Source organism: Carcharodon carcharias, chromosome 28 (assembly GCF_017639515.1).
Source record: "Carcharodon carcharias isolate sCarCar2 chromosome 28, sCarCar2.pri, whole genome shotgun sequence".
Taxonomy (NCBI): domain Eukaryota; kingdom Metazoa; phylum Chordata; class Chondrichthyes; order Lamniformes; family Lamnidae; genus Carcharodon; species Carcharodon carcharias.
In genome coordinates this window covers 16,448,456-16,462,783 of record NC_054494.1, presented here as the reverse complement: position 1 = coordinate 16,462,783, position 14,328 = coordinate 16,448,456, and the positions used below count along the sequence as shown (strand labels likewise).

The 14,328-nt window shown below is 45.5% G+C and overlaps 1 protein-coding gene across 1 annotated transcript in view; it reads left to right on the top strand.

Moving 5' to 3' along the window:
• Positions 1 to 5,907: 5,907 nt before the first annotated feature.
• Positions 5,908 to 14,328, top strand: part of antxr1d (ANTXR cell adhesion molecule 1d) — a 111,302-nt gene continuing 102,881 nt past the window's right edge. Inside the window, exon 1 of the mRNA XM_041176171.1 lies at positions 5,908 to 6,296. Within this exon, the coding sequence (XP_041032105.1) occupies positions 6,133 to 6,296 (164 nt within the window). The 5' untranslated portion in view covers positions 5,908 to 6,132. The remainder of the gene's footprint in view (positions 6,297 to 14,328) is intronic.

Genomic DNA, 14,328 nt, shown 5'->3' with positions numbered 1-14,328 from the left:
AGTGCGTTAATCACATTCGGAAAGTGTCTCGTATTTGGGGGAACACTGCTTGATTTCTAGATCTTACTTTACAAAAGAAAGGGAAATATCAGAGTTAAGTAATTTCAATATAACCGCTGCGATTATTGTACAAACAGACCCCAGCGAGTGGAATTCTCAGTTTGCTGAGCTTAAAAATTGAGACATGACTGCAACCATTTTGATATTGGACTATGAAAATGCTATCGAGCAAGAAATATTTTTATACAGTTCTTGACAGAAACGGCTCCGAACTCTGCCAAATGTCTATCAAATTAACTAAAGGAACCATATTTTCTGTCAACACAAAACATGCCATTGCACACCACGAATTGTCTTCCTGGAAGCAAATTGTAAGAATCCTATAAAGTATTTTTTTTTCAACTCACCTGTGGAAACAAAACGTGACTGGGCTTTTTAAAAAAAAAATCAAAGAATAAACGAATTTCTGGGTAACTTCTTACATTCGTTGAAATCTTAAAGACATCCAATCGGATTATTTTGCCGCAGCTGATAGTCAAATTAAAATATATTCTAAATCATTTCTTTCCGGGAACTAGTCCTTCATTGCAGCAAGCGAACCCCAACCTGTTCAATTTAGTTGGCAAATGTTCGAAATAACTAGCCAAGAACAGACGGCTTTCTTGGTCGACGGTCTAACTCGTTCCTTACGAGGGTGGTCAGTGACACGCTTACGTAAAAAAAAACCCTTGCATAATGGTCAAATACCTTGTCACAATCAAATAATGCTTAAGATTCAAATAGCAACATCATTTTTGAAAGGTGTCGTTCCAAATAAAGGCGCGTCAACGCCTGACAGAAAATTCCTATGAACATCTTGACATCTAAAATAGCCAACCCCCCCCCCCCCCCCCCCCCCCCCCCTTTAACTAATGCTCACATTGTTTTAATGGAACTCGGCAATGAACGAGGAACTATTTCATCAGTACAAGATCGCCTGCTAATTTTGCCATCTTCTAACGTTCCTGAACATTTTAATAGGGGCACCAACTTAACACTATATGGCGAAAGCAAAGTGAATCAAATTCCTTGCAGGACCCAGCTTTCATTTCACTGATTATGTGATAGTGATCTAGTGCATCATTCGAAAATAATAGGTTTGCTTACAAAATGCATCAAATTTAAATTCAGCCCTTCAATTCACGATACAATTTTCAATTCCATGTTTGGCTTTATGTGTGAATTTTATAATTGCCTTGTCCTTTGACAAAGATACACGACTGTGGATATATTTTTCTTTGAGCTATTTACCATCGCGAATGGTTACAGATTATTTTTTACTATCTAATACTTTAAAATATAACTAGAAGTCGTGTATGCTGCATTCCATACGAACACCATAGTCATAGAACGGATCTCCCTCCGCAACCAGAGACACTACACAGGACAAGTTCCGATCTAAATTAAAATTAAAATAAGGCAGGTACACGTTTAAACAGTCCTCAGCCTTTTCATGTGCCTGTTATGTAAAACAATTTTCACATTTAGTTGCCATTTGAGGTTCTAAAATTTGATTCAAGAGACCGCGCTATCGTAACAACATTTTGAAAAAAGTATGCCTGGTGCAAATTGGGGCAACAGGTAGAATGCTTATAATAAACTGCTGAGTTAATCTTTGTTGAAGCATTTTTTTTTTTGGAAAAGTGACATTGTGCTTTTATACAATCCAATTCAAATTTGCTGCTGTGTTTCAAAGTTGGCGTCAACAGTAGCAAACAGGTCAAAAGTCCCATTTTATTTATGAGCTTCTGTGGCTGTAAGTATTTATAGCGGTTGATATAATTCCGTTTAAAGGGGGCATCTTAAGATGCCCTGGGAAGTGGTTGGTCTGATGTTAATATTCCGAGTGTCAAACCCGTTCAGCACTTGAGGTCAAATGTAAATAGAGGTTGAACATTAGGATTCACAGCCAGCGGAAAGCATTTCTTTTAACATCTGAATGTGGGTAAACCATGCCCAAGCAGACAAGATTGATGCGAAGATAACTGTTTTTATTGGGCTTAAATGAATAGAATAATGTTGCTCCATGATAACATTATATACCATTTATATTTTATCTCTCAAGCGCCCTCTTCCTAACGAAAACATATTGCAGGCTATTCTGAGATCAGGCAAACTGCCTCATCATTCACTCCCCAACTCTAAGCATTCTACCTCTCGTTTAAGCACAGATTAAAGATTTTGTGAAAATTAAGGAAAAAGTTTTTGATCAATTTAACTATTCCAACCACTATACTTTTCCCATCTAACAATTCTAATGCCGCCATTCATTGAAAGGACATGCCTGACACTTAATTCAGGATTAAGAAGGGATATGCTGTGGTGTGGTGTGGTGCGAGGGGCGGGTGGGGGGGGGGGGGGGGGCAGAATAGGCAGGACTAAAATTGGCCAAAAGGGTTGCAAGTCTTACTGTGACAGGAGACTAAAGCTGGTGTGAGAGGTGTGCTTAAGTCCGCCAATTGAAAGCGCTTTCTGGACTGAGTCAATGAATCATGCACGACTGAAGGAGGCCTTTCGGCCCATCGGCGCGGTCCCTGCCGTTTGAAGAGGCTATCTAATTAATCCCAAAACTTTACTCTTTCCCCAAAGCAGTATAAAATTGAATTTCAAGCATTCATCCAATTCCCTTTCGAAAATCACTGAGATTTGCTTCTAGCACCATTTCAGGCAATGCTTTAGAGACCATAGTTATACTGTAAATTTGAGATGTCAATTAGCATTACTAGGCAAACACAAATACATCTTAACATACAAAAGTTAACAACATGGCTGCAGCATTTGAATCTTTGCCAGGAGGTCAAGAGTAGCCACAAACAACAACTCATTGAGTTACCTTGCTGCTGGAAACATTCCATGTAGCTGGTTTTTTCTAGACACCTGAACAGATAGTCTGCATGACTCTTAAATTGATAAGAACTTATTTTTCTAATTTGGTTATCTGAGAGAAAAAGCACAATCAAGTCTTTTTTGGGCTCTGCTGAACTTCTTTAAATTAACTCAAATAATTTAGTCAGCCATCTTTGAACACATGGTGTTGAGCTCCTTTTGAGAATTCCCCAACTTTTTTGAGACAAAGACACTTCAAAATCCTGAAAAAATTATACTGGATTGTAAGTATAATTATCTTTAATTGATATTTGTTTGCACATGCAAAACTGTAATTTCAGAGAATTCAAAAATTGTATGTTTTTTTTATTCATTCATGGGATCATCGCTGGCTAGGCCAGCATTTATTGCCCATCCCTAATTGCCCTTGTTCAGGGGGCATTTAAGAGTGCACCACATTGCTGTGGGTCTGGAGCCATATGTAGGCTAGACTAGGTGAGGACAGCAGATTTTCTTCCCTAAAGGACAATAGTGAACCTACGTAATGTATCTGAAGTAGGATTGGCATGTTATGATTAGCTTTAGTTACCATCTATGCTATTATCTAACCCTCATCCATAAACTGTAATCTATTATTGGTTTTAATAATAAACATTCATTGAACAAGTGTAAAAGAATTGTAATCTCACATCTTTACCCTCACGAGCCCACATATAATAACAATATCCTAGAATTGTAAGAGCTGATATTGGAAACACCACAATAGTTTATTCTGCTTTAATATGTATGTTTTATCCTAAAATAATTTTGCTAGAGTAAAAACTCCCGGGGGAAAGGACTTTTTAATTCAGGACCCAGTCTATTGCTGATCTAGCAGAGTATGCTCCTTTCATGATCTGAAATTTCTTTCGGTTGTGATTCTAAACTAACAATAAGTTCATGGGGGTGGGGGGTAGGTAAAGGTAGTAGAATCAGTAACACTGAAGAGTTATTGCTATTTGTCATCCATCAAGTGAGCTATACAAATAGTCTTACATTCCTACCCTTTTCTCACAGCCCCGCTTAAATTAAAAAAAGCTGTCCAATTTTGGAAATGGTTGAGGAATTTGCTTCAAGCACCCTTTCAGGCAGTGCATCCCATTACATATTTCACCTATTGTAGCAGCTGCTGGAGAATTATTGCTATTTGTCATCCATCAAGAGAGCTGTAAAAATAGCCCCACGTTCCTACCTTTTCCTCATAGCTCAGTTATATCTTTAAAAAAAACTCCAATTTTTGAAAGTTATGAAGGGATTTGCTTGCAGCACCCTTGCGAGGCCGCACATATGCTTAATCCACGGTAGCAGCTTGTGGGGAAGTATTGCACTCAGTTCTGCTTGTCATCTCCTCCCTCCTCCCCTCCCCTCTCCTGCTCTCCCCTCCCTTCCCCTCCCCTCCCTTCCCTTCCCCACCCCTCCCTTCCTCTCTTCTCCCTTCCCCTCCCCTCCTCTCCCCTCCCCTGTTCTCCCCTCCCCTCCTCTCCCCTCCCCTCTTCTCCCCTCCTCCTCTCCCCTCCCCTCTCTTCTCCCCTCCCCTCCTCCTCTCCCCTCCCCTCCTTCTCTCCCCTCCCCTCTTCTCCCCTCCCCTCCTCCTCTCCCCTCCCCGCTCCTCTTCTCCTCTCCCCTCCCTTCCTCTCTCCTCCCTTCCCCTCCTCTCCCCTCCCCTCCTCCTCTCCCCTCCCCTCTTCTCCTCTCCCCCTCTCCCCCTCTCCCCTCCCCTCTCCTCTCCACCTCTCCCCTCCCCTCTCCCCTCCTCCTCTCTCCTCCCTTCCCCTCCCCTCCTCTCCCTTCCCCTCTCCTCTCTTCCTCTCCCCTCCTCCTCTCCCCTCCCCTCTCCCCTCTCCTCCCCACCCCACCCCTCCTCCTCTCCCCTCCCCACCCCACCCCTCCTCCTCTCCCCTCCCCCTCTCCCCTCCCCTCCTCTCCCTTCCCCTCTCCTCCTCTCCTCCCCCCTCCCCCTCCCCTCCTCCTCTCCTCCCCTCCTTCTCTCCCCTCCCCACCCCACCCCTCCTCCTCTCCCCTCCTCTCCCTTCCCCTCTCCTCCTCTCCTCCTCTCCTCCCCCCTCCCCCTCCCCTCCTCTCCCCCCCCTCCCCCTCCCCTCCTCTCCCCTCTCCTCCCCCCTCCCCCTCCCCTCCTCCCTCCTCTCCCCTCTCCTCCCCCCTCCTCCTCCCCTCCTCCCTCCTCTCCCCTCTCCTCCCCCCTCCTCCCCCCTCCCCCTCCCCTCCTCCTCTCCTCCCCCTCCCCCTCCCCTCCTCCTCTCCTCCCCCTCCCCTCCTCCTCTCCTCCCCCTCCCCCTCCCCTCCTCCTCTCCTCCCCCTCCCCTCCTCCTCTCCTCCCCCTCCCCTCCTCCCTTCTCCTCCCCTCCTCTTCTCCCCTCCCATCCCCTCCTCTCCCTTCCCCTCTACTCCTCTCCTCCGTCCTCTCCCCTCTCCTCCCCCTCCCCCTCCTCTCCTCCCCTCCCCTCCTCCTCTCCTCCCCTCCTCTTCTCCCCTCCCATCCCCTCCTCTCCCTTCCCCTCTCCTCCTCTCCCCTCCCATCCCCTCCTCTCCCCTCCCCTCTCCCCTTCTCCTCTCCCCCCTCCTCTCCCCTCCCATCCCCTCCTCTCCCCTCCCCTCTCCCCTTCTCCTCTCCCCCCTCCTCTCCCCTCCCATCCCCTCCTCTCCCCTTCTCCCCTCCCTCCTCTCCCCTCCCTCCCTCCCCTCCTCTCCCCTTCTCCCCTCCTCCTCTCCCCTCGCTTCTTCCCCCCCCCCTCCCCCTCCCCCTCCCCCTCCTCCCCTTTCCCTCTCCCTCTCTCCCCGTTGAAAATGTGCTTACTGGTGCTAGAAATTGGATGCCAGGGGAATTAGGAGGGCTGGTGGTTAAGTTGCAGTCCCAGCCTCCGCACCGACTGTGTGGCGAGAGTAGAGGTGGTGATGGGAGGGGGGGGGGGGGAGGTGGAGGGTTGGGTTTGGGTCGGGGTGGGGTGAGGTGGGGGGGGGGGGGGTGGTGGGTGGTGTTGGTCGGTGCGGCGATGTCAGGAAGCCTCAGTCTCTATTGGAGAGGACATGCTGGCGAGGCTGCTCAGCAACTCCGACTTGGGGGGCAAAAATCACTTGACGGATTTTGCGAGGCGGCAGTAGAGGAGGGGAGGGAGCAAGGAGCAGGGAGCGGGAGAGAGAGAGAGAGAGAGAGAAAAAAAAAGCCATCAGCTATTTTAACTCCAGTGACGGCGATTTGCCGGAGATCGAATGACTATTTTTGCCCTGAGAAAAATGGCGAGCGGCGTCTGCAGAGCTTTGTTGCTCCTCGGCGTCTTCTTCAGCTCGTTCACTTTTGGCCAAGTGGGAGAGGACAAAGACCATGACAAGATATCCTGTCACGGAGCTTTCGACCTGTACTTTATTTTGGATAAGTAAGTGGAGACCCCCTCCCCCCAATGCTGGAAGTGCTTTATTTATTCCTGACTGAACTTGTGTGTGTGTGTGTGTGTGTGTGTGTGTGTTGGGGGGGGGGGGGGAGCTTTTTTTCTGTTCTTGGGATGAAAATTGAGTGAACTCGGCCCACAGCGGGGGTGGGGACACACACCACATTGAATAGTAAATTAGCACAAAAGGGTTTTTTTTTAAAAAATATATTCCCTCTCGCTGCGTGCCTGTTTACTTCGGTGGTTGCGAATGAAAACAAAGATGTTGGGGCTGGTGGTGTTGCGGAGGTGGTGGTGGTGGGGGGGGGGGGGGGGTGGTGGTGCCTAGGGAAGGTGAACGTTTTTCTTGCGAGTTTTCTTACCCCATTGTGCAATGAGTTTCGCTGCTGGATGCCGCGGGCCCCTCAGGGACACGGCGAATCTTTGGTGTGGCGGTGGAGGTGGAGGGTGGGGGGGGGGGGGGGAGGGTACGGCGGGTGGCAGCGGCCACCTCCTCCTCCTCCTCCTCCTCCTCCGCGCCTTTCTGAACCCTCCCCACCCCCCCCCCCTCGCGCCGGCAACTGTCCCCCGGGCTCGAGAGGGATTCCCAGTTTGAGAGCCGGCTCGCGCAGGAGCCGTTGGGTTGGAGGCGGCTCGCGCAGGAGTCCTTTCAGGGACGCGGCGGTTGTGCTGGGGGGGGGGGGGGGGGGGGGGTGGGAGCTGGCAGAGCACGGGCTCGCGCCGCCTTGCGCTATCTGCGCCCGCGCCCCTTCCTGCCAGCGTATCTCCCCCCCCCCCACCCACCGCGCGCCTGAGAGGGTCAGGCCACTGTCACTGAGCGCGCTGGATACGCCCAGTGGGTGGCAGACAGTGGCGCTGGGCTGGCTGCACCAGGGCGGTGGGTGGGAGACGCTAGCACCTGACTGGATACACCCAGTGGGTGAGAGATACTGGTTCACGGGATACACCCAGTGGGTGAGAGATACTGGCACAGGGTTGGATACACCCAGTGGGTGAGAGATACTGGCGCAGGACTGGATACACCCAGTGGATGGGAGGCACAGGACTGGGTACACCCAGTGGCTGTGAGATACTGGCACAGGACTGGATACACCCAGTGGATGGGAGGCACAGGACTGGGTACACCCAGTGGCTGTGAGATACTGGCACAGGACTGGATGCACCCAGTGGGTGGGAGATACTGGCATACTGGATATACCCAGTGGGTGGGAGGCACTGGACTGGATACAGCTGCCCAGTTGGTGGGAGGACTGGATTGGATTCACCCACCTAGTGGGTGACAGATACTGGCACTGAACTGGATACACTTAGTGGGTAAGAGATACCAGCACTGGTTGAGAATACCGGTGGGTGAGTGATATTGGTACTTGGCTGGATACACTTAGCCAGTGGGTGGGAAACACTGGCACTGGGTTGGATACAACCAGTCAGTGGGGAAAGACAGTGGCACTGGGCTGGAAACACCCAGTGGTTAGGAGATACTGGCACTGGACTGGATACCCAGTGAGTGGGATGCACTGGACTGGATACACCTAGTGGGTAAAGAGAAACCAGTATTGGGTGAGAGTACACCAGCCAGTGGGTGAGTGATATTGGCACTGGGCTGGATATACCCAGTGGGTGAGAGATACTGGCATTCGGTTGGAAGCATATAGTCAGTGGATGAGAGGCTCTTGGCTCAATGTGCCCAGCTAGTGGGTGTGAGGTACTGGCACAGGGTGAGATACACTGTCAGTAACAGAGTGCCCTGGGCACGACAAGGCATGTGAACCCCTTTAACAGAGCAAGAGTCCCTGGTGCTGAGTCAGAGTGCAATAAATATCGACAGGGGCAGTGAATGAGAGGCACATTGGCACTGAGTGAGTAGGCTCCTCACACTGGCACTGATTGAGTAAAAACCCTATTACTGAGTGAGAAGCATTGAATAAGAGTGGAATGGGCACTGAGTACAGTTCAGAGAAGGTTTACTAGACTAATACCTGGAATGGGCAGGTTGTCTGATGAGGAAAGGTTGGACAGGCTGGGCTTGTATCCACTGGAGTTTAGAAGAGTAAGAGGTGACTTGATTGAAACACATGAGATCCTGAGGTGTTTTGACAGGGTGGATGTTGAGAGGACGTTTCCTCTTGTGGGAGAATCCAGAACTAGGGGTCACTGTTTTAAAATAAGGGCTCACCCATTTAAGACAGATGTGGAGAAATGTTTCTGTCAGAGGGTGGTGAGTCTTTGGAGCTCTCTTCCTCAAAAGGCGGTGGAAGCAGAGTCTTTGAATATTTTTAAGGCTGAGCAAGGGGGAGAAAGGTTATTGGGAGTAGGTGGGTATGTGAAGTTCAGGTTACAATCGGATCAGCCATGACCTTATTGGATGGCGGAGCAGGTTCTTGGGACTGAGTACTCCTAATTCATGTGTTCACATGAGTGAAAGATCCTGCTGCTGAATGAGTAAGACCGTCATTGAGTGAGACACCCCTGTAGTGAGTGAGCGATGTGTTGTCACTGAGTGAGGGAGATACTGGCAATGGGGGAGATAAATTCTGGTTGAGAGAAATAACTGACACTGATGAAGAGAATCACTGAAAAGAGAAGGACTTGAATTGATGTAGCATTTCTAACCCTCAAACACCTGAAAATGCTTCACATCCATTATTTAGTTTGGATTTCAGTTGCTGTTCTTAGATAAAAAATGGAGAAAGGGAAATAAAACGAGTTAATAAAAGCAAAATATTGCAAATGCTGGAGATCTGAAATAAAAACAAAGTGCTTGTAAAAACTCAGTGGGTCTGGCAGCAACTGTGAAGAGAGGAACTGAGTTAACGCTTCAACTCCAATATGACTTCTTCAGAACTGTTTCCAGTTCCTCAGAAGAGTCATATTGGACTCAAAATGGTATCTCTGTTTCTCTCTCCACAGATGCTGCCAGAGCTGCTGAGTTTTTCCAGCATTTTCTGTTTTTATTAAATAAAATTAGTTACCTGCTAATCTGTCCAATGATGTTTGTGGAGGGAGGAATGCTGATGATGGATACGTCCATACCAAGAGTCTTTAACATCATTCTAAACCACCAGACTGGGCTTCGACTTAAAGTCTGTTCTACACCTCTGATGATGAACAATCCTTCAGTATTGCCCTGGAATATCAGCCTAGATTAAAAAGGAGGTGATGATTGTGTATGAGAGAGAGATACTCTGGTACTGGCAGTGAGAGATAGACATTTGACACTAAGAGAATAACACTGCTACTGGGTGAGCCAGATATGTATCCCGTGCTGAGTAAGAGAGACGTCTGCACTGGTGAGTGACAAAGGGACTCAAATAAGACACTGACACACTGTGAAATAGCCTGCCTTGTCACCACAATGTCAATGTGAATTGTTAAAAATTCAGAAATACATCATAGTAAAACTTCTCATTTTCCAATTTTGAAGAGGAAAGGTGCTAAGGTATGCAATTTAATAAAAAGCAAAAAATAAAAGGCAATCCTGGAAATCCGAAATAAAGTAAAACTTCTGAAAATGCTTAGCAGTTAATCAGGTTAATATCTCTTTGCTGAAGCATTAATCTGTCTTTCTCTATCTGAGCTTGACCAACTTGCTGAGTATTTCCAGCATTTTTGTTTTTATTACCATACGTGTCAGATGGTTTCGGAGCATATGACAGAATCAACCTCAGGCTGTTAAAAATTCTTGTGTGCGCATACAGCAGAGGTTATGGTTCCTATGAGAAAGTGAGTTGAGTTCAGCAACAGGGTATGAGAAACTGGCCATTTTCAGCTTGTGTTTCTTGGAAACTGCATATGAGCCAGGCAGCACAAAGAAAGGATTCACTGAGCTCACATCCTTTCTCCTCTCCCTGGACGTTTCGAGTAGCAATATCCTATTTAGCTGGCAGATAGATAGGGAATGTTACAAGTTATGTTTAAAATCCAAGAAATTAGGTATTTCACTTTTAAATGTATATAAAACTTGACATTCAATTTTTTTAAAAAGTGAAACCATTAATTGAGTAGTTAATCATAAAATGTTCAAAATTTTCTCTATTTTTGAAGCATTGTGTTGCCTGTATTTGTTTATAGATGATGTGTCTGAAATTTTTCTGGTGTTCATCCAGCCTCCTACTTTAATTCTGGAAGGAGACTGATGGAGATGACTCAAACACAGTGGAGACCAAGTTATATCCGGTTCCCACTCGTCCCAATTTATCTTTAAAGGGCTGGGATCTTGTCCTGTCATTTAGAAAACAAATGTCTGCAGTGAATGGATCCAGGGATGGGACTCCCTTTCCCTGGAATCTCTGCTCCAGTGGCCCAGTTGGGACCAGGAGTATTGGACGAGAATGGTATGCTCAGTGAGGTGAGGCACACCAGATACCACACAGCTGGCTCTAAGCTGCAGCATGGATTCCAGGCCAGAGAAGTTGTTGGGAACCCCAAAAATATGTAAAGTTTTTAAGGCCAGCCCTCTTGTAGGGGGTGGGGGGGGAGAGGAGAAGAGGAGAATATGTCCTGGGTTAGCAAGGTGGAATTGGGGCGTCGGTGGGGGGAGAATGGTTTGTATAGCCTTCCCTATTGTTCGTGAGTGAGCACTCCAAATACCTAATTTCCTTGACTCTCCCTCTCCTAGCAAGAGTGGTGCTTTTGATGAGCCTATAAGTGGCATATAAGTGGATCTGGATGAAAATATTATAGATGATTTTTCACTCACTCTTTAAACAAAATGTGTGGCTTCCAGCCAGTGAAATGTGGCTCCATACAGCATGGGAAAGTTGAGAACCAAGCAGAGTGGAGGTTCAAATATATATCTCCAGTCAGTCTTCAATGCACTGTATTTCCCTTTAGAAGCATCTTTTGGAAATGGAAATAGATCATCTCATATCTTTGGTTTGTACGCTGCCCAATGTGATCTTCCATCTCCCTTTAAGACTTTCTTCAAAACTCAACTCTTTGATCAATATCATAACATTGCCTTCTTTGCCTCAGTGTCCATCTTTTTCCTGCACCTTTGTGAAGTACCTTGGGGTATTTTTCTATAAGGCGCTTTATAAATGCAAGTTTCTGTTCTTGAACATATCAAAATCAAGGAGATGTCATTAGCCTCAGTGTCCCTGGGATGAGGAGGGCAAATAAATCAGCCAAAATTATTATTGTTTCTGATTGCAAACTACTAATCCCTGCTAGAATGTGAGAGAGGATGAATTTCTGTAAAGTTACAAAAGCAGAGCAGTAGCCGTGGAAATGCATCCACATGTTGTCTGAATGTGAGGTGAGGACAAAATCAGACTTGTTTGCAATGGTTCCTTGTGGTCAATTATCATACTCATTGTCTATGGTTACATATGTTGAATGGCCAATTGGGTGAAGTACCAAAATGCTGCTGCTGGCTCTAAAAACTACATTTGAGCCTTCAGAAAAAAAAGTCAGGTTGTTCCCTCATATAGTGCAATCCATGTAGGAAATGCTAGTTCATAACATTTTAAGCCTGCACATTTCATTTGCTACTCAATGCATTATGCTCATTCTAAAGGTTTTTAAGTGTAGGATTTATTATTTTTCTGGTGTGAGAATAAATTTGACCAAGTATTTGACTTGAGTCCTTTAATGAATGTGCAAAGTAACAGTATATATAAACAGGAGAAACTGATGGAGATTGTAAAATAACATCTACTGATGGCTTGTTAATCCACACATGCCAAGAGTAGAGTGTAACCTTCAAGAGTTTTTGTTTCAATTCATTGATTGTATCCAAGAATAATTCTTAATGTTGAAGATTTTTCATTGCTAAAAATGAAATACTGTGTTCATAATGGTCTAGAATTTTACTTTTCAAAATAATAGTGAGGCAAACAGTGCTGACCTTAATTTCCATACAAATCGTACAGCAATCTCAGAGGAAAACAGATGCATTTTGAATGTGAAAATCTTGAAGTTGCTGTCCCGCAGAAGATGTCCCGCTCCACTGTTAGCTTCTGCTATGATCTCCGTGGGGGAACCCTAAACCCAATTAATCAAATTTACTGAATGACTGCCAAATGAAGAAATTACCAACAATATTTCACCTTTCCTAATATTTACTTTAATATGAATCAGAACCAACTTCAGTGAAACGTAATTAACAGGCCATTGATACTTCAAATGAAAAGTTAAATTTGACTTTAAATAATTGGTACAGCAAAATATGTCTTACACAACACAAACATGTGCATTACTCCCCGCAGACCTGTGGCACTATGTGGCCACAGAGTTCCACAATATGCTGTTCTTTATTAATACAGGGTAGGTCAGGAGTCCTATCTGACAACAGCTTTCACCTCAGTGTTTCATGAATATGATTATCATCGGCAAAGCACACTTCTACAAACCTTCTCTCCCTTGGGTCATGACAGCCCTGTTGGTGTAGCTTTCCAGAGTCCCTTTTCACCCAACCAACCAATAATACCTGTTCATGGTTTGGCCACTTCTGGTAAAACACCCAGCTATTTAGTGTCTCTGAGCTATTCACACAACTTTCCAGGTTTTAGACCTTCCTAGTCAGTTCATACAGGGCCTCCCAAGAGCTCTTGTCTCCATTTCTGCCAAACAGAAACAAACTGATCTCTTCCTGAGTGAGATTTGCTTCTTTTCTTCATAATAATTCGCTGTGTCCCTCTTTCTGTCTCTCTCTACTCTCTTTGTTTATGCATTTGTGTGCTGATCACCTCCTGCTTCTATCTCTCCTATCTTCTTTATTGCAGTAGCTTCTTTGCCTGCTTGCTCTATGTCTGCCAGTCACATGGATTTCATATGTTAACTTTGTTCCTGCCGATACTGCTTGCAGTTCAAAGATCACAATGTCACATGGACCAGTATTTCTTATAGTCCAAGAAAATTATAATTGATCCCTTTACAATTGATGCAAACTCTTTTCAAACTTTCATTAAAACAATTACAGATTCCACAGACTTTTCAAAGAAATTACAAATGTTCCTTACTGTACTGCTTTCAGATCAAAGGTTGTCACAGTATCAAAAAAAGGCATCTCATTGCCTGACTCATCATTCAATTGCATTAAACAGCTGTACTTACATGGTACTTATGAACTAAATTTGCCACAAGAAGTTGGGATTGTACATTTCAGCTGTAACCGTGTGATAGGTCTCATTTCCTGTCAAACACCCTCTCTGGCACTGAAATAGCAAATGCTTCTGTACTTTTTTGTGACCATTGTAACTTTTGAAATACCTTTATTGTACTACAAGACTGAGGCCAGAATTTTCCAGCCCCTCCTGCCAGCGGGATCTTCTGGTCCCGCTGATGTGAATTGAGGTTTCAATGGCTCGCTGGGGAACCCACCCTGCGGGGAGAGCTGAAAAATTCCAGCCTCAGCCTCAGTGTTTCAAGATTCCCAGTGACAATTCAAGATGGTACCCAAAAGCATTTTCAAAAAATTCTACTCGTTCATTAATGATTTGTTGGCTTCTCAGTATGAGTTTTAAGCAATTTAGATCTGATGTGAAGCAAAATTTGCAAATAAAATGTGTGCCAACAACCATGTGAAGCACAAAATGCACTCAGGCACATAACATTTTAATATAGATACGCCAGCAGATATCCATCCCTTGGTTACTCATGTTGAGTCAAATAACACTGTTGCAATGGGAGGGTTTTACTGGGTTATGGAAGTGGGAAGATGTACACATCTCCAGTGCAAAGAATTTTAAAGATTTTGCAAAACAGCTCCCAAGAGGCAGTGGTTTAAGCTTATTTTGATTGGCCCCTGGAAAATAAATGGTGTTTTCCTTAACAACTGGTGGACCATAAATATTTTTCATAGTTGTTGAAGTAAATGTATTAACATTATAAATTGTTTTTGACTTATCAGCATAAACAAATGAAAAAGATTGCTGTTGTAACTTTGTAACTTACAAAACATTAAAACCTGACACAATTTTTCTCATCCTGTCTTTTTCTCTTTCTTTCTCCTTCTGTCCTTCCATGGTTCTGACAGGCTGGATTTCATGCAGCCCGTTGAGGTTGGAACTATGGCAGT